A 26,560-nucleotide genomic window follows, 5' to 3' on the forward strand; every position below is an offset into this window, starting at 1 on the left:
GGGCTGTGGATGCTCAGTCGTTGGGTATATTCAAGGCTGAGATGGATAGATTTTTGGACTCTAGGGGAATTAAGGGATATGGGGACCGGGCAGGTAAGTGGAGTTGAGGTCGAAGATCAGCCACGATCTGATTGAATGACGGAGCAGGCTCGAGGGGCCGTATGGCCTACTCCTGCTCCTATTTCTTATGTTCTTAGTACTACAATGGCTGTAAAGCGCTTTGGGACATCCTGAGGTCACGAAAGGCACTGTATAAACACAAATTCTTTCTTTCTTTCCAGCTTTTCCTGTTTTTGGAGCAAGAAAGAGATCTGTTATGGAGAAACATGTTGTAATTGAGGAGTGAATTGAGGACCCAGCAGATCCTGGGCGTGCACGACAAGTATTTTTTTCTTTACCGTTGTATTTTTTTTTAAACCTGTCTCCGGATATTTTGGGCTAAACACGATCATCCTAAGGCCAAGCAAATGACCTGCCCGCAAATCTACCTACCATCCATAAACAGTGCGAGAAGATGCAGAGACGATTGCGCGTCAAGGAAAAAGTGAATAAATATTTGAAACTAGGCTGGGGAGAGGGTGATTGGAGTAATGGGATTAGTTCTGGATTGCTCTAACAAAAGCTGGCACATACACCATGGGCTTCGGGACTTCCATCTGTGCTGTTAATTTCTATGGTTAGAATCATACAGAATCAGCACTGAAGGAGGCCATTCGGTCCATCGTGCCTGTGCCGGCTCTTTGAAAGAGGTATCCAATTAGTCTCACTCCCTTGCTCTTTCCCCATACCACTGCAAATTTTTACCCTATGGAAGTATTTATTTAATTCCCTTTTGAAAGTTATTATTGAATCTGCTTCCACCGCCCTTTCAGGCGGTGCATTCCAGAAAATTCTACAGCAACTTTCTCCAATTTTTCCTTCCTCACTGTGGCTTCCTCTTGACACAACCCCACCAAAGTCAAGGCATCCCCCGATTTTTTTCACTCCACCATTGGCGGCCGTGCCTTCAGCTGCCTGGGCCTCAAGATCTGGAATTCCCTCCCTAAACCTCTCCGCCTCTCTCTCCTCCTTTAAGACGCTCCTTAAAACCTACCTCTTTGACCAAGCTTTTGGTCACCTGTCCTAATATCTCCTTATGTGGCTCGGTGTCAAATTTTGTCTGGTAACGCCTTGGGACGTTTTACTACGTTAAAGGTGCAAGTTGTTGTTGTTGTTGAATCTATACAAAACCTTAGTGAGACCACAGTTGCAGTACTGTGTGTAGTTTTGGGCTCTACGCTATAGGAAAGATGTTGTGAGGATGGAGAACAGATTCACTAGGATGCTGCCTGGCAGGAGGAAATACAAATGCGAAGACTTGAAAAATTGGGGTTATTTTTGTTAGAACAGAGGAGACTACAGGGCAATTTAGGACCATAGGAACAGGAGGAGGCCATTCAGCCCCTCAAGCCTGTTCCGCCATTCAATTAGATCATGGCTGATCTGTACCTTAACTCCATCTACCCACCTTGGTTCCATAACCCTTAATACCCTTGCCTAACAAAGATCTATCAATCTCAGTTTTGACATTTTCAATTGACCCCCAGCCTCAACAGCTTTTTGGGGGAGAGAGTTCCAGATTTCCACCACCCTTTGTGTGAAGAAGTGTTTCCTGACATCACTCCTGAATGGCCTAGCTCTAATTTTAAGGTCTCCCCTTCCCCCCCCCCCCCCACTCCTTGTTCTGGTCTCCCCACACCAGAGGAAATAGTTTCTCTCTATCCATCCTATTAATTCCTTTCTCTTCCTTTCGGATGTTTCTCCCTCTCTCTCTCTCTCTCTCTCTCTGTCTGTCTTGTGTTCTGGCCGTTTGTGTATTCGGTGGTCCTGTAGGTAACACCTCTCTGTCTGAACACTTTGATTGCCTTGACAACGGGCAGTTGGAAAGATTATCTGTAATCACCAGGTATTGTTCTCTGAATATAAATGCAAAACGTTCAAGGAATCCCACTCACTCACCTGACGAAGGAGGTAATCTCCGAAAGCTTGTGATTTTCAAATAAAATTGTTGGACTATAACCTGGTGTTGTAAGATTCTTTACATTTGTCCACCCCAGTCCATCACCGGCATCTCCACATCATTAATTCCTTGAATCATCTTAATTTGACAGAGTTGTTTAAAATGACGAAGGGACGGGGCAGAGTTGATAGATACAGACTTTTACCAGTGATTGAGGTGGGGAAGGGGGAAGTCGAGAACGAGGGGACATGGATACAAGATTAAATGCAAGACGTTTAGGACAGACAGCAGGGAAAACTTGCTGTGAGGCTGTGGAATGCATTACCAGAGTTAGTGATTGAAGCAGAGACCATGTGAATATTTAAGAATAGGATAGGTGGGTGCTTGAAGGAAAGGGGGAAATAAAGGGATACAAGAACGGGGCAGACACATGGGATTAGGACTACAGCTTGTGTGCAGGATAAGCTCCAACACAGACTGGTTGGTCCAAAAAGCCCGTTTCAGTATTACGATTTCTATGTAATTCTATTTAAAGTACAGCCTCGTGAAGGTACAGCCAAGATTAGGAATTTAGTAATTAACAGTTGATCCAATTGGATTGCCTTGCCAGAATGATTAAAAAGTAGTAAAAGGAAAACTGCAGCTGGAGGAGGAGGGGAAAAGAGAAAGACAAGGAGACGAAACTCCGATTCTGCCAGGTTTCTTACCTGCTAAAGAAATAACTTGCATTTATATTGCGCTTTTCACAATCTCAGGACGTTCCAAAACGCTTTAAAGCCAATTAAGTACTTTTGCAGTCACCGTTGTAATGTAGGGAAACACAGCAGCCAATTGGCGCACAGCAAGGTCCCACAAACGGCAATGTGAGATAATGACCAGATAATCTGTTTCAGTGATGTTGGTATTCTAAAGCTGCGAGAGTGTTTACCACCACCCCTGGACCTGGTCTGCTATTCCAAGAGGGAAGAGGATGGTCAAATCCATGTTGTAAAAACACTTCAGCTTTCAACCAAACTTCACAAACAGGCATTCATCGAAATCTGGTAACCTCTCCAAAAGTGCATACTGCGTACAGCCACAAATAAACCCACGGATTGCCATCTGACTGCATTCCTTTGACAAGCTGCACAAAACCCTGAGAATGGAGAAGGGGGCCTCATTGGAGGTAATAATTTAAGAGTGACTGATACTTTTGAAGTGCAGTCACTGTTGTAATGTAGGAAACGCAGCAGCCAATTTGCTCACAGCTCCCTAAACTTCTCTACCTCTCTCTCCTCCTTGAAACCTACCTCTTCGACCAAGCTTTTGGTCACCTGTCCTAATATCTCCTTATGTGGCTCGGTGTCAAATTTTGTTTGATAATCGCTCCTGCGAAGCGCCTTGGGACGTTTTACTGCGTTAAAGACACTATATAATGCAAGGTCTTGTTGTTGTTCTTCAAGACACGGTCATAATTAATACAAACAAACGAATGAAGAGCAGGAGTAGGCCATTCGGCCCCTCGAGTCTGATCTGCCATTTGATAAGATCATGGCTGATCTGATTGTGACCCCAACCCTACTTTCCCATCTACCTACCATAACCTTTGATTCCCTTGTTAATCAGGAATCTATCTAACTCAGCCTTAAAAATATTCAATGACCCTGCTTCCATCGCTCTCTGGGGAAGGGAGTTCCACAGACTCATGACCCTCCGAGAGAAAAAATTTCTCCTCATTTCCGTCTTAAATGGGAGACCCTCTTATTTTTAAACTGTGGCCCCTAGTTCTAGTCTCTCCCACAAGGGGAAACATTCTCTCAACATCTACCCTTTCACGTCCCCTCAGGATCTTACATGTTTCAATAAGATCACCTCTCATTCTTCTAAATTCCAGTGTATACAGGCCCAACTTGTCCAACCTTTCCTCATAAGATAACCCCCTCATCCCAGGAATCAGTCGGGTGAACCTTCTCTGAACCGATTATGTCCTTTCTTAAATAAGGAGACCAAAACTGCACACAGTATTCTAGATGTGGTCTCACCAATGTCTTGTACAACTGTAGCAAAACATCTCTACTTTTATATTCCATTCCCCTTGCAATAAATGACAACATTTCATTTGCCTTCCTAATCTCTTGCTGTACCTGCGTACTAACTTTTTGTGATTCATGTACTAGGACACCCAGATCCCTCTGTACCTCAGAGTTCTGCAATCTCTCTAAAATATTTAAATAATATACTGCTTTTCTATTCCTCCTGCCAATGTGGACAAGTTCACATTTTCCCACATTATACTCCATCTGCCAAATTTTTGCCCACTCACTTAACCTATCTATATCCCTTTGCAGACTCCTTATGTCCTCTTCACAACTTACTTTCCTACCTACCTTTGTGTCATCAGCAAATTTAGCAACCATACATTCGGTCCCTTCATCCAAGTCATTGATATAGATTGTAAATAGTTGAGGCCCCAGCACTGATCCCTGTGGCACTCCACTCGTTACATCTTGCCAACCTGAAAATGACCCATTTATGCCTACTCTCTGTTTCCTGTTAGCTAACCAATCCTTTATCCATGCTAATATGTTACCCCCCATATTGTGCTCTTATTTTGTGTAGTAGCCTTTGATGTAGCAACTTGTCAAAAGCCTTCTGGAAATCCAAGTACATCACATCCACAGGATCCCCTTTATCCACGTTGCTTGTTACTTCCTCAAAAGAACTCTAATAAATTAGTCAAACTAACTAGTGTTGTACTTGAGTTATTGTGGACAGCAAGCACTCTGGGTGATTCGCACTTATAGTTGTTATGATACATAAAGACTATTAGATCCGGGTTCCCATGGCACAAATCCTCCTTTTATAATCGTATTTCTCTTTAAATTGTGGTCAAGGCTGGTGCAAAATCAATAATTCTGCATTGCGAGAAAAAGCTAGAATTGGTAAATTTTGAACAATGCGAATCATGGACCTGATTAACTAGCCTGGCCTTGGTTTGGATCATTAGCGTGGAGGGATTCAGTGACTTCAATACCAGGGATGGACAGACACTTGTGCGCAGTCAAAACAATCCTCTGCATTATTAGTGGCTCGTTATTCATTTCATCTGACCACCCCCTCCAGCCCCACCTCCTGCCGCCCACTCCCAGCGCTCCGCATGTCACTGCAACAAACACATTCTGTACCCTTGTGTTTTTTTTTTCAGGAATCCATTGTGTGCAAAAAAAAAAGGAACATTTCTGAATGCATTCATTATTCATTAAACAACGCTACTGCATTCCAAGGACCGAAGTCACAAAGGTCCCCTGCTCCAAGGAAAAGACACTGATGCAGAATCATAGAATCGTACAGCACAGAAGGAGGCCATTCGGCCCATCGTGCCTGAGCCAGCTCTTTGAAAGAGCTATCCGAATAGTCCCACTCCCCTGCTCTTTCCCCATAGCCCTGCAAATTTTTCCTCTTCAAGTATTTATCCAATTCTCTTTTGAAAGTTATTATTGAGTCTGCTTCCACCGCCCTTTCAGGCAGCGCATTCCAGATCGTAACAACTCGCTGCGTAAAAAAAAATTCTCATCTCCCCTCTGGTTCTTTTGCCAATTACCTTAAATCTGTGTCCTCTGATTATCGACCCTACTGCCGGTGGAAACAGTTTCTCCTTATCTACTCTATCAAAACCCTTCAATAATTTTGAACACCTCTATTAAATCTCCCCTTAACCTTCTCTGCTCTAAAGAGAACAATCTCAGCTTCTCTGGGCTCTCCACGTAACTGAAGTCCCTCATCCCTGGTACCATTCTAGTAAATCTCCTCTGCACCCTCTCCAAGGCCTTGACATCCTTGTCAAGGATGGAGAAATTAGGTACAGACTGTTAAAGCGTACCTTCTATAAATAAATACCAAATAAAACATCTTTGTTTAATTGCGTAGATTTGAATTACATTAATACTGGAACATCACTGGGAGGCTGGAGATCAGATCTTCAGTGTAATGACTCTTTCAGGTCTACTTTCATACTTTTTTTTTTAAATGGCCTCTCCGACCTGGTAGGGGAAACCTTCAATTTAATTTCTTGCTTTTACACTTGAGAAGGTCAGATCTTTCAGTCTCTGGGAAACTGTCGGAGAGCAGTCCAGCTTAAAGCTAGAAACTAGCTCCACTGAATTCTTTTTGCCTCTCGATATTGATTTAAAGCAGTCACTCTGTGATTCGGTACTGGCCGAGATCTGCAGTGCGCTTCACTGAAGAATACAGGCCCCCTCCCCGTCCCCCCAAAACAGCGATTCTGGCCTCTAATGACATAAAAGAACGTAAAAACCAACGTAAGCTGGAGGGTATTCAGGATGATATTTTGTGTAAACCCCAGTTTGCCTTTTCTTAATTAAAACTATAAGGAGACACTGCGTTGCCCCCTTTTTTAAAAAAAAAAGAGGGGCACAACTAATAGAAAACTAAACCGTAAAACAAAGGAAACTTATAAAATTAAATAATATTACACCTAGTGCCCACTACACACTCCAGTCCCTGCGGAGCCCACCGGTCACGGAAAGCATCAAGCGTATCGACGGGCACCGCGTGTCCTTCCCCAGGGCCACCCGGGCGCAGACAGGCCCGCGGAGGAGAGGCAGGAAGAGCAACCGCTCCCGCGGGCCGCGTCCAACCTGGACCTATGGCTGGCCGCCTTGGCCAGGCCCAGGAGCAGATCCACGAGGAGGTCCTCAGACTTGCCCCCCCCCCCATCCCCCCGTCCCCCCGTCTCGTTTCCTGTATTCGAGCTGACTTACCTTTTCACTCCACGCCCACAGACCAACTCCTAGAAAGGCCACTCCCAACAACTGCAAAAACAGAAACAAAACAATGAGGAAAATAGTTGGTTCTTCAGAAGACAGAGATTTACTAATAATCTTTAGGCCTGGTGAGACACTGAAGCATATAGTATAGAAGATTAAGGGGTGACTTAAATTGAGGCGTTTAAGATGTTTAAAGCATTTGATAGGGTAGATAGAGGGAAACTAACTGGTGGAGTCCAGAACAAGGGGGCATAACCTTAAAAAAATAAATGCTGGCCTTGCCAGCGATGCCCACATCCCATGAACGAATAATAAAAAAAAATTAGAGCTAGCTCGTTCAGTGGTGATGTCAGGAAGCACTTCTTCACACAAAGGGGAGTGGAAATCTGGAACTCTCTCCCCACAAAAAAACTGTTGAGGCTGGGGGTCAATTGAAAATTTCAAAACTAAGACCGATAGATTTTTGTTAGGCAAGGGTATTAAAGGTTACAGAACCAAGGCGGATAGATGGAATTAAGATACAGATCAGACATGATCTAATTGAATGGTGGTACAGGCTCGAGGGGCTGAATGGCCTTCTCCTGTTCCTATGAAGCCAGGAGTGATATATAGTCCTAGATCTCAGGTGCTGTGGTTTAATGTAACGTTACAGAAGCGCATGTTAAGAAGTTTCTGACTGACCTGTTGGCCCTTTGCAAAAAATAAATCCTTCTGTGCTCCTAGCAACTTTTTTTTTGATGCAGTCTCTTGCTATGCCACCTTACATTAAAATTGTGCACATCAAGATATGCTAAACGTTTATAAATCACTGGCTAGGCCTCAGCTGGAGTATTGCGTACAATTCTGGGCACCACACTTTAGGAAGGATGTCAAGGCCCTTGGAGAGGGTGCAGAGGAGATTTAATAGAATGGTACCAGGGATGAGGGACTTCAGTTATGTGGAGAGACTGGAGAAGCTGGGTTTGTTCTCCTTAGAGCATGAGAGGGTTAAGGGAGGATTTAATAGAGATGTTCAAAATTATGAGGGGGTTTTGATAGAGTAAATAAGGAGAAACTGTTTCCACTGGCAGGAGGGTCAGTAACCAGAGGGCACAGATTTAAGGTAATTGGCAAAAGAACCAGAGGGGAGATGAGGAGAATTTATTTTACGCAGCGAGTTGTTATGATCTGGAATGCACTGCCTGAAAGGGCGGTGGAGGTAGATTTAATAGTAACTTTCAAAAGGGAATTGGATAAATACTTGAAAAAAAATGTGTCAGGCTATGGGGAAAGAGCAGGGACTAATTGGATAGCTCTTTCAAAGAGCTGGCATGTGCATTATGGGCCAAATAGCCTGCTTCCGTGCTATATGATTCTGTAAGTTCTTGATTTGAACGGATTCAGAAATCCCTTTTCCTTGCTGTAAACAAATTGTCAGCTATATTTTGCAGGACAAAAAAAAATGACCATAGCTTTTCAAAGCTGACCCACAACTCGATTTACAATTTTCAGCTCTCAACAAAATCTACTATTATATCTTCAAACTGGAGGAACGCTAGTATTGCAACTTACTGGAAATATGTATCCCAAGTGTGCCATTTTAAAAATACTTTACGCAGTGATAAGATCTAGTTTTATTCATACCACATATCCCATTGCACAAGTACATTGAAGTCCTGAGCTTATTGCTTGCCAAAGGAACACCTTTTTGAGGCGTTGAATGTTAAGGGTAATAAATTATTTAATTTAGAAGCAACCACAGTATTTGTTCCAGATGTGGTGTATCCCAGGAGCAACTCACCACCCCCCTCCCCTCTGCCCTATTCAGGAAAGTTTGCAGCTGTGCGACGAAGCTCGTTCATTAGTGCCAATACATTTCACACACACTTTGTGTGGAGTTCAATGTGCTGGGAACACAGGTCTTTGCAGCAGACTCATGTACTGACTTACGAAGGCTTGCGAGTAAGCAAAAAAAGCAGTAGTTTGCTCCAGGGGTTCGAGTAGCCTCATAAACTTGAGCTCATCCAAAACGCTGCTGCCCCCGTATCCTAACTCGCACCAAGTCCCGTTCACCCGTCGCCTCCTGTGTTCGCGGACCTACATCGGCTCCCGGTCCAGGAACGTCTCGACTTTAAAGTTTTCATCCTCGCGTTCAAATCCCTCCATGGCCTCGCCCCCTCCCTACCTCTTGTAAGCTCCTCCAGCCCCACAACCCTCCGAGATCTCTGCGCTCCTCCAGTTCTGGCCGCTTGTGCATCTCCTGATTTTCCTTCGCTCCACCATTGGCGGCCGTGCCTTCAGCCGCCTGGGCCCTAAGCTCTGGAATTCCCTCCCTAAACCTCCCCACCTCTCTCTCCTCCTTTAAGACCCTCCTTAAAACCTCCCTCTTTGACCAAGCAGTAATATTGTGCACATGTACACGGTAATATTGTGCACTTGTGTACACACACTCTCTAATATTGCGTGTGTACACGCATTAATTCTGTGTACGTACACATAGACACACTGTAATAACTTGTGTATGCACACTCACACAGAGTGTACTATCTCGCACGAGCATATAGACACACAGTACTATCCCAGCCACCTGCACTCTACCAAGGATTGGCATGTTAATCACTGCAAAAATCAAGTCACCAAACACACGCAAATTCGAAAAGTCACATCACAACCGTTACATATTGGAGACAGAACAGTTGATTTACAAACTATATCCTCCCTTTGCTGTCCTGATGTTAACTTTACAAAACATTGGCACGGCCACATCGGAAGTCCTTTAAGGAGCTGCGTTCCTTAATTGTCGGCCGAATAACTGATATTTATCGTGACTCCTGCCAGCACCTGTCCATTAAAATTATCAGTTTAATTAAAAACAGAAGTGTTAAAAGCCAAGCTGCATTCCGACTGCCCCCCCCCCGCCGCCGCGGCTGCTATTTACACTGCGGACTGGATGGGCAGTCTGCAGCTGTGTCCTCCTGCTCTCTGGCATTCTGACCCCCCCCCCCCCCCTTCTCAAAGGCTGCGAGTGAGACCCTGATGGATCGACACCCCCATCTGATCCAGGGCCAGCTGGGATAGGTGACACAATGAAGAAGCAACATTTTAAAACTAAAAATTTGATTATAATGTACTGCACTTAAAACTAAATTACTTCACTCCTTAAAGTTCTAAAATGGCAACAGCTGGATATTTTTCATAAAAAGTCCATCTCCACACCGATTCCAGCTTTTATAAAACTAGAGGCAGAAACCCTCAACTCATTTAAAAAGTACCTGGATGTGCACCTGAAGTGCCGTGAACTACAAGGCTGCGGACCAAAAATGGGATTAGGCTGGGTGGCTCATTTTTGGCCAGCCCGGGCACGAAGGTCCCAATAACCTCCTTCCGTGCCGTAAATTTTCTGTGATTCCAGACAACCGCCTTCTGCAAATGGATCTCTTGATTAAGGCTGTGACAAGAGTGAAAACCGACTCTCGTCAAAGTGCGCAGTGATGTATCTGCTGTCAACTCAGATGGGAACCAGGGCGTGATGATTCGCCTCACGGTCCCCTTTGTTAGGAAAGCAAAATTTAAAGAGAAAAGGCTTGGGGCTCCCGCTCCTGATCGGCCATCACAAGATAATTACGGATGAGAAAGGCCGTTTGGGGGTGGTGATCTTAATTTATTCGTCCACGAAGATCACAAATACAGCAAAGGAAGGAAGGATGGGAGGAAAGAGAAAGAGAGAAAAAGAATGAAAGAAAGGAGAGAAAGGTGGGAGAGAAAAAGGAGAAAGAAAGAAGAGTCAGACTTTCATTTATAAATCACCTTTCACAATCACAAGACATTCCAAAGCGCTTTACAGCCAATGAAGTACAGTTTTGATAGATTCAACGATTCTACAGGTTAATTCCCAAAGCACCGGCACCATTTTGAAGCCAACGGAATACAGGGGAACTTGATAATCTTTATTAAAACTTTCTCAAATGGGATGGGACAATCACCAAAACTGCTATCCTTAACAGTTTGAAACAACAGAGACGTCATTAACACACTCCAACCCTCCCAGTAAACGTTCACACAAGGTATGTTGTAATGGGCTGCAGTCACCCGACATCAGCAGAGGGTTGAGCGGTAGCAGCCCATTCCTGATTGGGCAGCAGCCGGTTTGATTGACAGCTCGACTAGCCAATCATCAGACACGGAAAGCTTGTTGGGGGGGGGGGGAAGGGATAAAATCAGTGGTCAAGCCTTTGCCTTCCTCTCCAGCTAAGAAACACATGATCTGCTAGACGAGTCGGCACGATCTGTCTGTAAGGGATGCAGGGTCCGCTTACATGAGGGACGGGTGACGCTAAACCAGTGAGAATATCTAGTGAAGACCCACAATATAGAACAGCCCCTCTGAAATGCAGTTTGTCGAAGGGCAATATTCCCTACACTCATTTTGATTGAAGCTGCTCTCTAAACGTTTATCATGGGACATTTTTAAATTGGTCTCCAATTGTCTTATTTACACTAAACAGCAATTTTATTTTCCTAAATACTGTGTCTTGGTTTTTCTTCTGCATCCGACTTTGAGCTTCGCTAAAGGGTGATGTTGACTGGATAAACAAATCCAACACGTGAGAAGGCAAGTTGGGGAGTGCTAATTCCAGCTAGGTTTTCTCCATCAATATTTTCAGTAATGCAACACCCAAACTTCACTGGCAAGCCCTGCTCTTATTATAAGGCTCTCAATTGTAACACTGTCATGGTTATAGGGCAGCAAGTTCGGGTTCCTGAGCGGTTCAGGTTTGTATTCAACGCTGTTAGAAGATATTCACATAGCAAGGACCTCTTCAAACACCTGGCTCCCCGGGCCATGTTCCAACAATAGTAAAGTGTGCTCAATCTGAAAGGAGCTACTGACTGTAAAAGCAGAACTGACCCAGGTGGTTATGAGGTTAACAAGCCTGAAGCAAGGCATGACTGGAAGAAATGTGCTTCCCCTCCCCCCACAAAACAGTGGACATGGCCTCGCCCCTCCCTACCTCTGTAACCTAACTCCAGCCCTACAACCCTCCGAGATCTCTGCGCTCCTCCGATTCCGGCCTCTCGGGCAGCCCCGATTTCTATCTCTCCACCACTGGCGGCCGTGCCTTCAGCTGCCTAGGCCCTAAGCTCTGCAATTCCCTCCCTAAAACTCTCCACCTCTCTCTCTCTCTCTCTTTCTTCCTTTAAGACATCCATAAAACCTACCTTTGTGACAGAGCTTCTGGTCACCTGTCCTAATATCTCCTTATGTGGCCCGGTGTCAAATTTTGTCCTATAATCGCTCCTGTGAAGCACCTTGGGACTTTTTACTAAGTTAAAGTTGCTATATAAATGCAAGTTGTTGTTGATATTAGAAATTTTTGTAATACTTCATGTTTTTTTTAAACCCTTTCGCCCCTAGTTACCCTAAGTTTACGGTCTCTTCGGTTTTCTTTTGTTTGGGAGGGAAGCAATGTACAATTTAGGCCACGGGTATCTCCAAGATCAACGCTGCTTCCTGGTCAAACTTCAGGGAGCTGTGCTTTGAAAGATTTTAATTTCAGTTTCAGCTTTCTTAGCGATACGGTTTTATGCACAGAGTCGGGAGGCGTCACAAAACCCACCACTGCACTTACCAGCGTCAAATAATGCCAATGGGTGAATTTCAAAATGGTCTGAGCCAATGGACTGCCAACCCTCCAGGATCGTCCTGGAGTCTGATTAATCTGCTGCGAGCAAAAACCCGGGAGAAAAATCATTACAGTTAAACAACTGTGTTTTTTTCCTCCCATTTTCTTTGAACACGTTCTCTTTATTAGTTATAAAAATATTGGAAGGGGGGGGCGGGCAGGGGGTTTGGAGGTGGGAGGTCACGCGATGAAACCTTCAGGAATACGTCCACCCAGAGTTGGCAAGTCTGTCTGAACTGGAAAATACAGGGACAATTCAAGTAGGCCCAAACTGATTCAGGAATCAGGAAGGATTGCTAGACATCAAGAAAAAAATAATCGATCACCAAGGTCCCAGAAACCACGGCAACAGAGCTTCATCGTGGGCTCTACCAACCCATTTAATCTGAGAGAAAGAAAAAAGTCCCACAAAATTTCTCTGTCTCCCTCAAAAGTAAATCAGGTAAGACTCCAGAAGATCCATCTAATCTTACATTATTTGATGCTTGGCGTGTTTGTGGAGATGCCAAATCCACACTGCACTCGATAATCCACCACTCTGCCGGGAAGCAACGACGACAACAGCTTGCATTTATATAGCACCTTCAACAAAGTGAAACGTCCCAAGGTGCTTCACAGGAGCGTAAACAGGGCAAAATTTGACACCGAGCCACATAAGGAGATATCTGGACAGGTGGCCAAAAGCTTGGTCAAAGAGGTAGGTTTTAAGGAGAGTCTTAAAGGAGGAGAGAGAGGAGGAGGTGTTTAGGAAGGCGTGGCCGCCAATGGTGGAGCGATGAAAATCAGGGATGTGCAAGAGGCCAGAATTGGAGGAGCGCAGAGATCTCGCAGGGTTGTCGGGCTACAGAGATGGGGAGGGGCGAGGCCGTGGAGGGATTTGAAAACAGGGATGAGAATTTTTTTTTTTAAATCGAGGCAATACCAATGGAGTGACGAGCCACATAGACCAAAAAGGTTTGATTGTTGCTCTGTGCGGAGTTTGCTGGTCTCAATCAGATGGCAAAGGGGAACCTACAAGCTGCCTCAGTGTCATTAAGAGAAGGAGAGGAAAGATAGATACATAGAAAATAGGAGCAGGAGTAGGCCATTCGGCCCTTCGAGCCTCCTCCGCCATTCAATATGATCATGGCTGATCCTCTATCTCAAAACCATATTCCCGCTCTCTCCCCATGCCCCTTGATGCCTTTTGTGTCTAGAAATCTATCTCCTTCTTAAATATATTCAGTGACTTGGCTTCCACAGCCTTCTGTGGTAGAGAATTCCACAGGTTCACCACCCTCTGAGTGGAGAAACTTCTCCTCATCTCAGTTCTAAATGTCCTGCCCCGTATCCTGAGACTGTGACCCCCTCGTTCTGGACTCCCCCAGCCAGGGGAAACATCCTCCCTGCATCCAGTCCGTCTGGCCCTGTCAGAATTTTATATGTTTCCCCTCTCATTCTTCTAAACTCGAGTGAATACAGGCCGAGTCGACCCAATCTCTCCTCATACGACAGTCCTGCCATCCCAGGAATCAGTCTGAAGGAAAGTTCCCGTGCCCAATCATTTTCTAGTGACCAAAGCCGGAAAGTGTGCATGTGTGGGCACAATGATTGGATTCAGCTGAAATTCCCCCATGGTAGAATAGCTTGTTGGCACAGTCTTGGTTCGCACTAGAAGAATTGCCACTTGATTTAGGTGCCAGGCGGAGGCTAGCAACCCCGTATCTTGCTTTCACATTCCAAGTTAAATAACCAGAAAAAAATACAAACATAGCACTGGGGTTCATTTCTAGAGGAATCGAATTAAAAAGCAGAGAAGTTACGTTGAACTTGTATAGAACCTTGGTTAGACCACACTTGGAGTACTGTTGCAGGCTCTGGTTCCCATATTACACAAAGGATACATCAGAACTGAGAGGTTATAACAATCAGGAAAGACTGAACAGGCTGGGGCTCTTTTCTCCAGAAAACCGAAGGCTGAGGGGTGACCTGATAGAGGTCTTTAAAATTATGAAGGGGCTCGATAGGGTCGACGTAGAGAAAATGTTTCCACTTGTGGGGGGAGACCAAAACTAAGGGCCATGAATATAAGACAGTCACTAATAAATGCAATAAGGAATTCAGGAGAAACTTCTTTACCAGAGAGTAGTGAGAATGTGGAACTCACTACCACAAGGAGTGGTTGAGGTGAATAGCATAGATGCCTTTAAGGGGAAGCTGGATAAACACATGAGGGAGAAAGGAATAGAAGGATATGCTGATAGGGAGGGAGGAGGCTCGTGTGGAGCATAAACCAGACCAGATGGTCTGTTCCCGAGCTGTAATTTCCATGTAATTCTACGTAACCAGGTTACATCTACACAATTTCCCCTCAGAACCCTGCAGTATCCGAAGGCAGAAATTACCCTCAACATTTAAAAAAGAAAAATCAATTGTCTTTTCCCTTTAAAAAGCGTCAGCAGCAGCTATGGGCATAATGTCATTCCAGCCAGTTTGCTGCCTAAGAAGCTGAAATCTCAACGCAGAAATATAATGCAGTCTATAACAAGACGCGTGAATAGTTTAGTGTAGTGTTCATAATAAAATTCCGCGAATTCTCTTAAAAATCTGTGCGGTGGGTCTTTCGGTCACAGCAAAAACCTCAAAAACAGAACTTTAAAGAAATGGTGCAGGGGCTGATGAGTCAGGAAACTCCACTTCCGAGCTTTATTCCGGCAATTTTGTTCATTTTATTTCTGCCCCCATCCCTCTCCATTTTCCCTCCTCCTCCCACTCTCTTGAGGGTGCGATTCACGCACGGCAGCTGCTGCCAGAATTGGAAAAAAAAAAGACGGTGGTGGGTCAGACGCCGACCTTTCACCTCCTAGGACCCACCGGAGTTCAAACCCAACCCAAGTCTAACGGGATGAAACCTCCGCTGCAGTACGAATTGAATTTGGGGACGTGCCAAATCTTCCACAACACAAAAAACTGCCCCCCACTTTGGCACTCCTGCCCTTCACCTTATCCCTTTTGTTCTTTCCTTCCACCCTCCCCCCCCCCCCCCATCACCTTTCTCCCCCTGGCTCTGAACTTGCTTATAAACTGTTAAATCTCTAACTTTTACAAAGAATTAAATAGAATTTACAGCACAGAAACAGGCCATTCGGCCCAACTGGTCCGTGCCGGTGTTTATGCTCCAAATGAGCCTCCTCCCACCCCTCTTCATCTCACCCTATCAGCATATCTTTCTATTCCTTTCTCCCTCATGTGTTTATCCAGCTTCCCCTTAAATACAATAATGCTATTCGCCTCAACTACTCCTTGTGGTAGCGAGTTCCACATTCTCACCACTCTCTGGGTGAAGAAGTTTCTCCTGAATTCCCTATTGGGTTTATTAGTGACTATCTTATATTTATGGCTCCTAGTTCTGGTCTCCCCCACAAGTGGAAACATCTTCCCTACGCCAGTTCTGATGAAAGATCATCGACCTGAAACGTTTAACTCTGTCTCTCTCTCTCTCTCTCCACAGATGCCGCCTGAGTGTTTCCAGCATTTTCTGTTGTTAATCCCACTTTGGCACTAACTTGGCATCGTCACTCAGGCGACAGGCCCAAGGGATGCTTGAGGGGCGGGCAGTGGCAGAACTGTCACACCAGTGCATTGGGGGACGATCTTCTAAGATTGGGGCAGAGCAGAAGTCGTCTTGAGGGAAAATGTTCGATTACCTTGGTGAAAGCTCAAAACAAATCTTTTCTTAAAAAAAAATACCAATTAAAGTTTTAACATTTGACCTTCAGATACCTGGGCTAAAGATTGCAAACATAAACCCGTGAACCTTCTCTGGAACATATTCCTTGGGGTCCTGATGGGCTGGTGGGTGCAGCACCAGGTCATACAAGCCAGAAGATTTCAGCTTCCATCCCTAGTCTGGACTGAACACTCAGTCGGGACTGCAGTCAAAAAAAAACAAAAAAAACCCTCAGCGCGCCTGGGGGATGGATAGGATCAGGCTGGGCTGCGATGCCTTCACAGTCGAGTAGCCTGCCAACGCTTACCGTGTTATTGGAGAGGGCTGCCGGTTGCAACACCCTCCCCCCCCCCCCCCCCCCACCCATGTAAGAACCAGCTCCTTGAGGGAGGGAAAAAGACGGGGTTCCAAATCACAATTAGCACAAAAAAAATAAATAAAAGGTTAAGATTGCAGCAATGACGATATCGTGCATCGATTTCCTTCAGTTGTTTATTTTTCTTTGAAAAACTCTCTCCACTGTTGGCAACCGGACAGATCACTTTGACAGATGTTACAACAGAAAGCACATCGTACTGTGAACCTGCCAAGGAGATTCAGTGCTCCAAGGACCGGTGAGGGAAAAAAACAGACTAGCAGGAAGACTGGAGCCAATTTTTCTGCAGTTTCCATTCCAAAACTAGGGGGCGGGGGTCAGTGGGGGGGGGGGGGGGGGTTGAGATTCCAGTCTGTTAACTATCCCGTGTCTCTTATTTTTGAAGCACGGTCACCACAATTGTAATTACAGCGGGGCTTTGATTATCCGGAAGAGTTTTCATGGGAATCGGGACTTGGTTTTAGCACAGTCCAGATAAGATGCAATTGAGCCTTTTTTTTTTAAATGGAGTTTTACACAGACTCTCGATCCAATCCCTGGTAGAATTTACTGCCTGTGCAGCTCAGATGAACAGCTTCGGCTCCAGGAGACGAGCAGGAGCCAGGCTGACAGCATTCCTTACAATAATATCTCATTTTTAAAATGGACAGACGTGGGCCTGATCTCCGTATACTGGAAACTGGATTAAACAGACTAATCAGAAACTAAAAGTTCCATTTGCCAGACTAAGTATGTGGGGAAATCTCAATGTCCATTATCTAAATGAGGGAGTAGAGTAGTTTCCTCTATTAAGACAAGGCCTTGGAGAAGGTGCAGAGGAGATTTACTGGAATGGTGCCAGGGATGTGGGACTTCAGTCACGTGGGGAGACTGGAGAAGCTGGGGTTGTTCTCCTTAGAACAGAGAAGGTTAAGGGGAGATTTAATGGAGGCGTTGAAAATTATATGGGGTTTTCACAGAGTAAATAAGGAGAAACTGATTCCACTGGTAGGTGAGTCATTAACCAAAAGGACACAGATTTAAGAGAATTGGCAAAAGAGCCAGAAGAGAGATGAGGAGAATTTTTTTTTTAAAAAACAGAGTTGTTATGATCTGGAATGCTCTGCCTGAAAGGGCGGTGGAAGCAGATTCAATAGTAACTTTCAAAAAGGGAATTGGATAAATACTTGAAAAGGAAAAAAATTGCAGGGCTGTGGAGAAAGAAAGAAAGAGCAGGGGTGAGTGGGACCAATTGGAAAGCTCTTGCAAAGAGCCGGCACAGGCAAGATGGGCCGAACGGCCTCCTTCTGTGCTGTAAGACTCCATGGCGGATAAATCAAGGTACCACTTGACACAACAGATGAGGAACAAATCATTAGATCAAGGAAGGAAAAATAAATCGCCGTGGCTGACTCTATTGTAATAATCACCGCAAAGAAATCACAACATTCATTCCACAGGAACACCATATCTTGTGTTAAGGAAATATTCCCTCCTCATGGTCTTGTGATGTAGCATTTTGTAATTGTCCCCAGTCCAGTATGTCACAACTTCAACACAATTTCCAAACCTTATTTCATCAACAAGATCCCAGCCATCTTCTGAGCAAATTGGGCCATTCATTTGATAAATCCCAAAGCTTAACATTGGCGGCCGTGCCTTCAGCTGCCTCGGCACTAAGCTTTGGAATTCCCTCCCTGAACCTCTCCGCCTCTCTCTCCTCCTTTAAGATGCTCCTTAAAACCTACCACTTTGACCAAACTTTTGGTCACCTGTCCTAATATCTCCTTATGTGACTCGGTGTCAAATTTTGTTTGATAATCGCTCCTGTGAAGCGCCTTGGGACATTTTACTACGTTAAAGGCACTATATAAATGCAACTTATTTTTGTTGTTGGATCTCGTCCAGATTCCCAAGGAAGTTGAGCCTGCCAACTTTTACATATAAATAGCTGTAACTTCTCTTGTACACCAGAATCGTGTTTCTGTTTTTGTTGTTATTCACTGGTTGCAACGCTGCTCACAGCTCGATCATTTGCCCTCTTTACACCAGATCTTGTTCATCGTCACGTTCTGTTGTCATCGTGTTTCGTTTCATTGCGGTAACAACTTGCATTTATAACGCCTTTCACGTTGTAAAATGACCCAAGGCGCTTCACAGGAGCGATTATCAGACAAAATTTGACAACGAGCTACATGAGGAGATATTAGGACAGGTGACCAAAAACATGGTCAAAGAGGTAGGTTTTATGGAGTTTCTTAAAGGAGGAGAGAGAGGTAGAGAGGTGGAGAGGTTTAGGGAGGGAATTCCAGAGCTTAGTGCCGAGGCAGCTGAAGGTATGGCCACCGATGGTGGAGCGATGAAAATCAGGGATGCGCAAGAGGCCAGAATTGGAGGAACACAGAGGTCTCGGAGGGTTGTAGGACTGGAGGAAGTTACAGAGATAGGGAGGGGGCGAGGCCATGGAGGGGGCGAGGCCATGGAGGGATTTGAAAACAAGGATGAGAATTCTAAAATTAAGGCGCTGCTGGACTGGGAGCCAATGTAGGTCAGCGAGCACAGGGGGTGATGGGTGAACGGGACTTGTGCAAGTTATGATACAGGCAGTTTTGGATGAGTTCAAGTTTACAGAGGCTGCAAGGTGCGAGGCCGGCCAGGAGCGCATCGGAATAGTCAAGTCTAGAGGTTACAAAGGCATGGATGAAAGTTTTAGCAGCAGATGGGCTGAGGCAGGGGCAGAGAAGAGTGATGTTACGGAGGTGGAAGTTGGCGGTCTTGGTGATGGAGAGGATTCGGGGTCGGAAGCTTAGCTCAGGGTCAATTAGGACGCCAAGGTTGCGAACGGTTTTGGTTCAGCCTCAAACAGCGGCCAGGGAGAGGGATGGAGTCAGTGGCTAGGGAACAGAGTTCGTGGCGGGGACCGAAGACAATGGCTTCAGTCTTCCCAATATTTAATTGGAGGAATACAGCAGCCTAGTGAAATTAAATTAGTTTTTTTATATTACAAATGCCCAGCAATAAAAATAACCTATTATAGCTCACAATGTTGCAAGCATTGATGTAGAAATTTTGTTTTTAGTATGTTATGAGGCCTACCAACATAGTGTAGAGCTGGAGTTTACAGGATTGAAATTTCATTTAAAAATAAACGCAGCAAGCCTGTTTGGGTTGCTTGAAGCTCGAGAAGATTTGGAGAAATTGTACTCCAGTACCAATGGGCAAAGCATAAACTTCTCACAGCCTAATGCAGGGATGTCCAACTTAGGCCATGGCCCTCGTCCCGAACCTGAACAATCCAATCCCTTGAAGCCCATGTAACGTCTCTCTCATTTGCTGGTTCATATGAATTTTGGGGGCCTGAAGGATTGGAAAGGCCCATTTTTAGTACTTTTCCCTCCGAAACCAGACCAAGAGCTGTTAGTGCGAACTTGAGATACAAGCAAATTAATGGGAGCATGGACTTAACCTTATCGCGTTTTGTTTCATTGCGGTGAGTGGAACACAACAAGCTAATGAAATTAAATTAGTTTAAGAAGAAACATCTCAAGTTTCCAGCAGCAAAACTAAACTATACAACTCAGGATGTTGTAAGTATCGATGTGGAAGTTTTATTTTTTGTTATGTTAAGTGGCCCCTCCAGGCTCCAAGATATGCACCTATACAGCACATGAAAACAAAAGCTTGGTCACCCCTTGCCTATTGCATATGCCAGCAACATCCCTTTGTAACTTCCTCCTCCCATCCACACAACTTGCTGTGCCTCCTAACTTGGATATACAACTCTCCATTCCTTCATCCAAGCCATTAATATATATGGTGAAAAGCTATGGCCCTAGTACAGGTCCCTGAGGAACATAGGTACAGGAGTAGGCCATTCAGCCCCTCGTGCCTGCTCTGCCATTTGATAAGATCATGGCTGATCTGTGATCTAGCTCCATATACCTGCCTTTGGCCCATATCCCTTAATACCTTTGGTTGCCAAAAAGCTATCTATCTCAGATTTAAATTTAGCAATTGAGCTAGTATCAATTGCCGTTTGTGGAAGAGAGTTCCAAACTTCTACCACCCTTTGTGTGTAGAAATGTTTTCTAATCTCGCTCCTGGTCACATCCCACGAATCAAAGTACATTCCCTTTATCTCTGCTCCCTATCTCCTCTCTCCCAACCAATTACCGACCCATGTCACAGGATTACCTCCGATTCCATAATCTCTTGTGTGGAACCATATCAAATGTCTTCTGGAAATCCATATAGACAACATCCACAGACACTCTCCTCTCTACCATGCTAGTGGCCACCTCAAAAAATTCAACTAGATTAGTCAAACCTGACCCACCCGTCACAAATCCACGCTGACTCTGTTTGATCAGCTGATACCTGTCCAAGTGCTCACTCACTCTGATGAAACAGCAATTGATACTAGCTAATGGCAATTGATACTAGCTCAATTGCTAAATTTAAATCCGAGATAGATAGCTTTTTGGCAACCAAAGGTATTAAGGGATATGGGCCAAAGGCAGGTATATGGAGTTAGATCACAGATCAGCCATGATCCCATCAAATGGCGGAGCAGGCACGAGGGGCCGAATGGCCTACTCCTGTTCCTACATTCCTCGTTCCTATGGTGGATTCCAGTGACTTCCCCACAGTTGATGTTAAATTGACCAGGTCTGTATATCCTTGTTTCTCCCTCCCTCCCTAAAAAATGGAGTGACATTTGCAATTTTCCAATTCAACGGCACAATTCCTGAATCTAGAGAGCTTTGGAAAATTATGACTAACGCATCTGTAATTTCCTGACATTTCTTTTAATACCCTGGGGTGGAAACCATCAGGTCCTGGAGATTTGTTTGTCTTACAGCCCATTAATTTCTCCATTACCATTTTTAAAAAAAAAACTCATTAAATCCACTAAGTTCCTCCCCTTGACTTATTTTTAGATTCCCTTGTACTGCTGATATTTTTGTCCTCTTCCTCCAGTGTGAAAACAGATACAAAATACTCATTTAACAAGTCTGCCATTTTCTTATTAATCATTATAGTCTCGGCTGCATCTGTCCTCTCTAAAGATCCTATAGCTTGGAATAAACAGCTTCCAAATCATGTTCAGGTTGTAGCCAGGTCTCTGTAATGACTACTACATCATACCCTTTAAGATGAATTTGTGCTTCTCACTCAGTTGTTTTATTTTTTATGTGCATTCGTGTACAGAACTCTTATCTGGGTAACTGCCCCCACCCTGACCCTCTGTCCTGCTGGTCTTCCCTCTCCCACTCCCATAACTAGTTTAAATCTTTCCCCATTGCCCCCTATGTGCCCTCATCACTGTTCATTCCCCTGGAGTTTCTTCCTCGTTCCATTATAAGCCGAATAATTAGTGAAGAATTGATGTAATTATCCTTAGGTTTCCAACAGCTTTGTACTAAGTGGTGAGAGCTACTGAAAGGAGCTGATGGAGCTTGACAGAGGTGTGCATCGTACATCGTACTCTGGACAGCGCGAGGTTACGGCAACACGTCCTCGTAGATTGTAACATAGCCGGGTCAGGCACATAAAAGGAACAGTTTATTCATTACATTGCACAATGAATTGACCTATGCCTCAGCAAATCTCTCCATCAGCCAAACACATTGAAGGTGCTGATATCTCCAACCAGCACAGATGAAGGAGCATTTTATAATAGCAATGACTGCTTATGTCCACAGTGCCGGTCAACACTTTCCCACCTCAGAGATTGGGTATTTGGCATTCTACACAGGTACACTGCATTCTGTTTTGACGGCTATTTTATTTTTTTATATTATATATATATAGAAAATCCCTCTCACAATCAGGCATTGGGGATCAGCTGGGTGTGGTTAGAAAAACTATGTCAGCCACACATATGGTTTCATTGAGGCCAAGAAAACCGTGTCAATTAAAGATCATCAACCTGAAACGTTCTCTCTGTTTCTCTCTCCACAGGCGCTGCCTGACTGACCTGCCGAGAGTTTTCACCATTTTCTGTTTCTATTTCAGATTTCCAGCATCATTTGCAGTATTTTGCTTTTAAATTTGAATATCAGGTGGGCGGACTGTCCTAGTCCATCAGGATACGGCTTTTTATAATTATGGCTAAAAATATAAACCGTGTAAAAAAAAATCAAGTTGTTTGAAGTTCGGGCTTTTACCTAATACTTCCCTTTAAACTTGTAGAATGGTACAGTCCCTTCCAGAATTCCTACTCTTATACTCCTCATCTAATGTTGATTACACAAGCAAACATTAAAACAATTGCAAAATTTCAAAGTACAATGTTTCACTCACTTATACAGTACTGTGACTGCAAAAGAAATACAGCGGGGCTAAAAGGGTTAAATTACGGGGACAGGTTGCATAGATTAGGCTTGTACGCCCTTGAGTGTAGAAGATTAAGGGGTGATTTAATTGAGGTGTTTATGATTAAAATGATTAAAGGATTTGGTAGGGTAGATAGAGAGAAACTATTTCCTCTGGTGGGGAGAGTCCAGAACATGGTGGCATAATCATAAAATTAGAGCTCGGCCGTTCAGGGGTGATTTCAGGAAGCACTTCTTCACATAAAGGGGAGTGGAAATCTGGAACTCTCTCCCCCAAAAAAGCTGTTGAGGCTGGGGGGTCAATTGAAAATTTCAAAACTGAGATTGATAGACTTTTATTGGGCAAGGGTATTAAGGGTTACAGGCAGGTAGATGGAGTTAAGATACAGATCAGTCATGATCTAGCTGAATGACGGAACAGGCTCGAGGGGCTGAATGGCCTCCTCCTGTTCCTATGTTCCTAAATGTTATTGGTATTTTATGGTTGACATGAATTTAGAAAAGAGATAGTCAAACAGCTTGTGATAGATGGAGGTGTCATCACCACAGAAAGGAGAGGAGAGAGATCTTTGTATCTAGTTTAGTGATGTCTTGCAGCATGGTGTGATTTTTTTTAAATCACCAATTTTATCCAGCTGTGAAGTCAAAGTAGATTTTTCTTAAAAATAATGGATTCAATGCAGAAATCTAAAGTCTAAACGAGATTGACGCATTTCCTAAATATTACTCATTTTTTGCAGTTTTGCACCTCAGACCAACAAGATGTGATCACAAGAGGAAAGAGCATGGTGGGAGGTCCTTGAGAAAAACAGCCTTCGTGCAAACAGGAACAGAATCTCTCCACTGCCACAGCTGGACAATAAACATTATTGTTAAAACTGTTTACCCTCATGGTTTCTCTTTTTAAAAAAAAAATAAAGATGTTTTAGGCTGTATTTCCAAACAAAAGTACAGTATTTATTTACAAAAGCTTTTGCTGTGTCAAGCAGCAACAACTTGCATTTGGATAGCGCCTTTGACGTAGTAAAACATCCCGAGGCGCTTCACAGGAACGTCATCAGACAAAAAATTGACACCGAGCCACAAAAGACGACTTGTCACAGATGCATCTGTCCATGACAGTATTGGTAGGAGTGACCACCGCACAGTCCTCGTGGAGACAAAGTCCCGTCTTCGCACTGAGGATACCATCCAACGTGTTGTGTGAAACTATCACCATGCTAAATGGGATAGATTCAGAACAGATCGAGCTGCTCAAAACTGGGCATCCATGAGGCGCTGTGGGCCATCAGCAGCAGCAGAATTGTATTCCAGCACAATCTGTAACCTCATGGCCCGGCATATTCCTCACTGTACCGTTATCAACAAGCCAGGGGATCAACCCTGGTTCAATGCGGAGTGTAGAAGAGCATGCCAGGAGCAGCACCAGGCGTACCGAAAAATGAGGTGCCAACCTGATGAAGCTACAACACAGGACTACGTGCATGCTAAACAGCGGAAGCAACATGCTATAGGCAGAGCTAAGCGATTCCACAACCAATGGATCAGATCAAAGCTCTGCAGTCCTGCCACATCCAGTCGTGAATGGTGGTGGACAATTAAACAACTAACGGGAGGAGGAGGCTTTGTGAACATCCCCATCCTCAATGATGGCGGAGCCCAGCACGTGAGTGTAAAAGACAAGGCTGAAGCGTTTGCAACCATCTTCAGCCAGAAGTGCCGAGTGGATGATCCATCTCGGCCTCCTCCCGCTATCCCCACCATCACAGAAGCCAGTCTTCAGCCAATTCGATTCACTCCACGTGATATCAAGAAATGGCTGACTGTACTGGATACAACGGCTATGGGCCCCGACAACATCCCTGCTGTAGTGCTGAAGACTTGTGCTCCAGAACTAGCCGCACCTCTAGCCAAGCTGTTCCAGTACAGCTACAACACTGGCATCTACCCGACAATGTGGAAAGTTGCCCAGGTATGTCCTGTCCACAAAAATCAGGACAAATCCAATCCGGCCAATTACCGCCCCATCAGTCTACTCTCAATCATCAGCAAAGTGATGGAAGGTGTCGTCGACAATGTTATCAAGTGGCACCTACTCACCAATAACCTGCTCACCGATGTCACTTTGGGTTCCGCCAGGACCACTCGGCTCCAGACCTCATTACAGCCTTGGTCCAAACATGGACAAAAGAGCTGAATTTCAGAGGTGAGGTGAGAGTGACTGCCCTTGACATCAAGGCAGCATTTGACCAAGTGTGGCACCAAGGAGCCCGAGTAAAATTGAAGTCAATGGGAATCAGGGGGAAAACTCTCCAGTGGCTGGAGTCATACCTAGCACAAAGGAAGATGGTTGTGGTTGTTGGAGGCCAATCATCTCAGCCCCAGGACATTGCTGCAGGAGTTCCTCAGGGCAGTGTCCTAGGCCCAACCATCTTCAGCTGCTTCATCAACGACCTTCCCTCCATCATAAGGTCAGAAATGGGGATGTTCGCTGATGATTGCGCAGTGTTCAGTTCCATTCGCAACCCCTCAGAGCCCGCATGCAGCAGGACCTGGACAACATCCAGGCTTGGGCTCATAAGTGGCAAGTAACCTTCGCGCCAGACAAGTGCCAGGCAATGGCCATCTCCAACAAGAGAGAGTCTAACCACCTCCCCTTGACATTCAACAGCATTACCATTGCTGAATCTCCCACCATCAACATCCTGGGGGTCACCATTGAGCAGAAACTTAACTGGACCAGCCACATAAATACTGTGGCTACAAGAGCAGGTCAGAGGCTGGGTACTCTGCGGTGAGTGACTCACCTCCTGACTCCCCAAAGCCTTTCCACCATCTACAAGGCACAAGTCAGGAGTGTGATGGAATATTCTCCACTTGCCTGGATGAGTGCAACTCCAACAACACTCAAGAAGCTCGACACCATCCAGGACAAAGCAGCCCGCTTGATTGGCACCCCATCCACCACCCTAAACATTCACTCCCTTCACCACCGGTGCACTGTGGCTGCAGTGTGCACCATCTACAGGACGCATTGCAGCAACTCGCCAAGGCTTCTTCGACAGCACCTCCCAAACCCGCGACCTCTACCACCTAGAAGGACAAGGGCAGCAGGCACATGGGAACAACGCCACCTGCACGTTCCCCTCCAAGTCCCACACACCATCCCGACTTGGAAATATATCGGCCGTTCCTTCATCGTTGCTGGATCAAAATCCTGGAACTCCCTTCCTAACAGCACTGTGGGAGAACAGTCACCTCACGGACTGCAGCGGTTCAAGAAGGCGGCTCACCACCACCTTCTCAAGGGCAATTAGGGATGGGCAATAAATGCCGGCTTCGCCAGCAACGCCCACGTCCCATGAACGAATAATTAAAAAAAATATTAGGACAGGTGACCAAAAGCTTGGTCAGATAGATAGGTTTTAAGGAGGGTCTTAAAAGAGGAGAGAGGTAGCGAGGCGGAGAGGTTTAGGGATCGAATTTCAGAGCTTAGGGCCTGGGCAGCTGAAGGCACGGCCGCCAATGGTGGGGTGAAGGAAATCAGTGCTTCACAAGAGGCCAGAATTGGAGAAATGCAGATTTTACGGAGGGTACAGGTAATTGCTCAGCCTAAACCCGGGTGATGCTGTTCTAGGAAACTATAACTAAGCTGGAGTTGGCTGTTTCAGCGTTACAGTTCCTTGTTACAATACAGACCATGTACACAATCTGTCCACCCAAGTCTCAA

General features: G+C 45.0%; 1 protein-coding gene across 1 annotated transcript in view; it reads right to left on the minus strand.

Annotated features, from left to right (window-relative positions):
* The window catches only part of LOC137330476 (tetraspanin-5), a 100,888-nt gene that overhangs the window by 27,558 nt on the left and 46,770 nt on the right, over positions 1-26,560 (minus strand). The window contains exon 2 of the mRNA XM_067994501.1: positions 6,760-6,810. Coding sequence (XP_067850602.1) covers positions 6,760-6,810 — 51 coding nt within the window. The remainder of the gene's footprint in view (positions 1-6,759; positions 6,811-26,560) is intronic.

This window comes from Heptranchias perlo, chromosome 1, assembly GCF_035084215.1.
Source record: "Heptranchias perlo isolate sHepPer1 chromosome 1, sHepPer1.hap1, whole genome shotgun sequence".
Lineage (NCBI taxonomy): Eukaryota > Metazoa > Chordata > Chondrichthyes > Hexanchiformes > Hexanchidae > Heptranchias > Heptranchias perlo.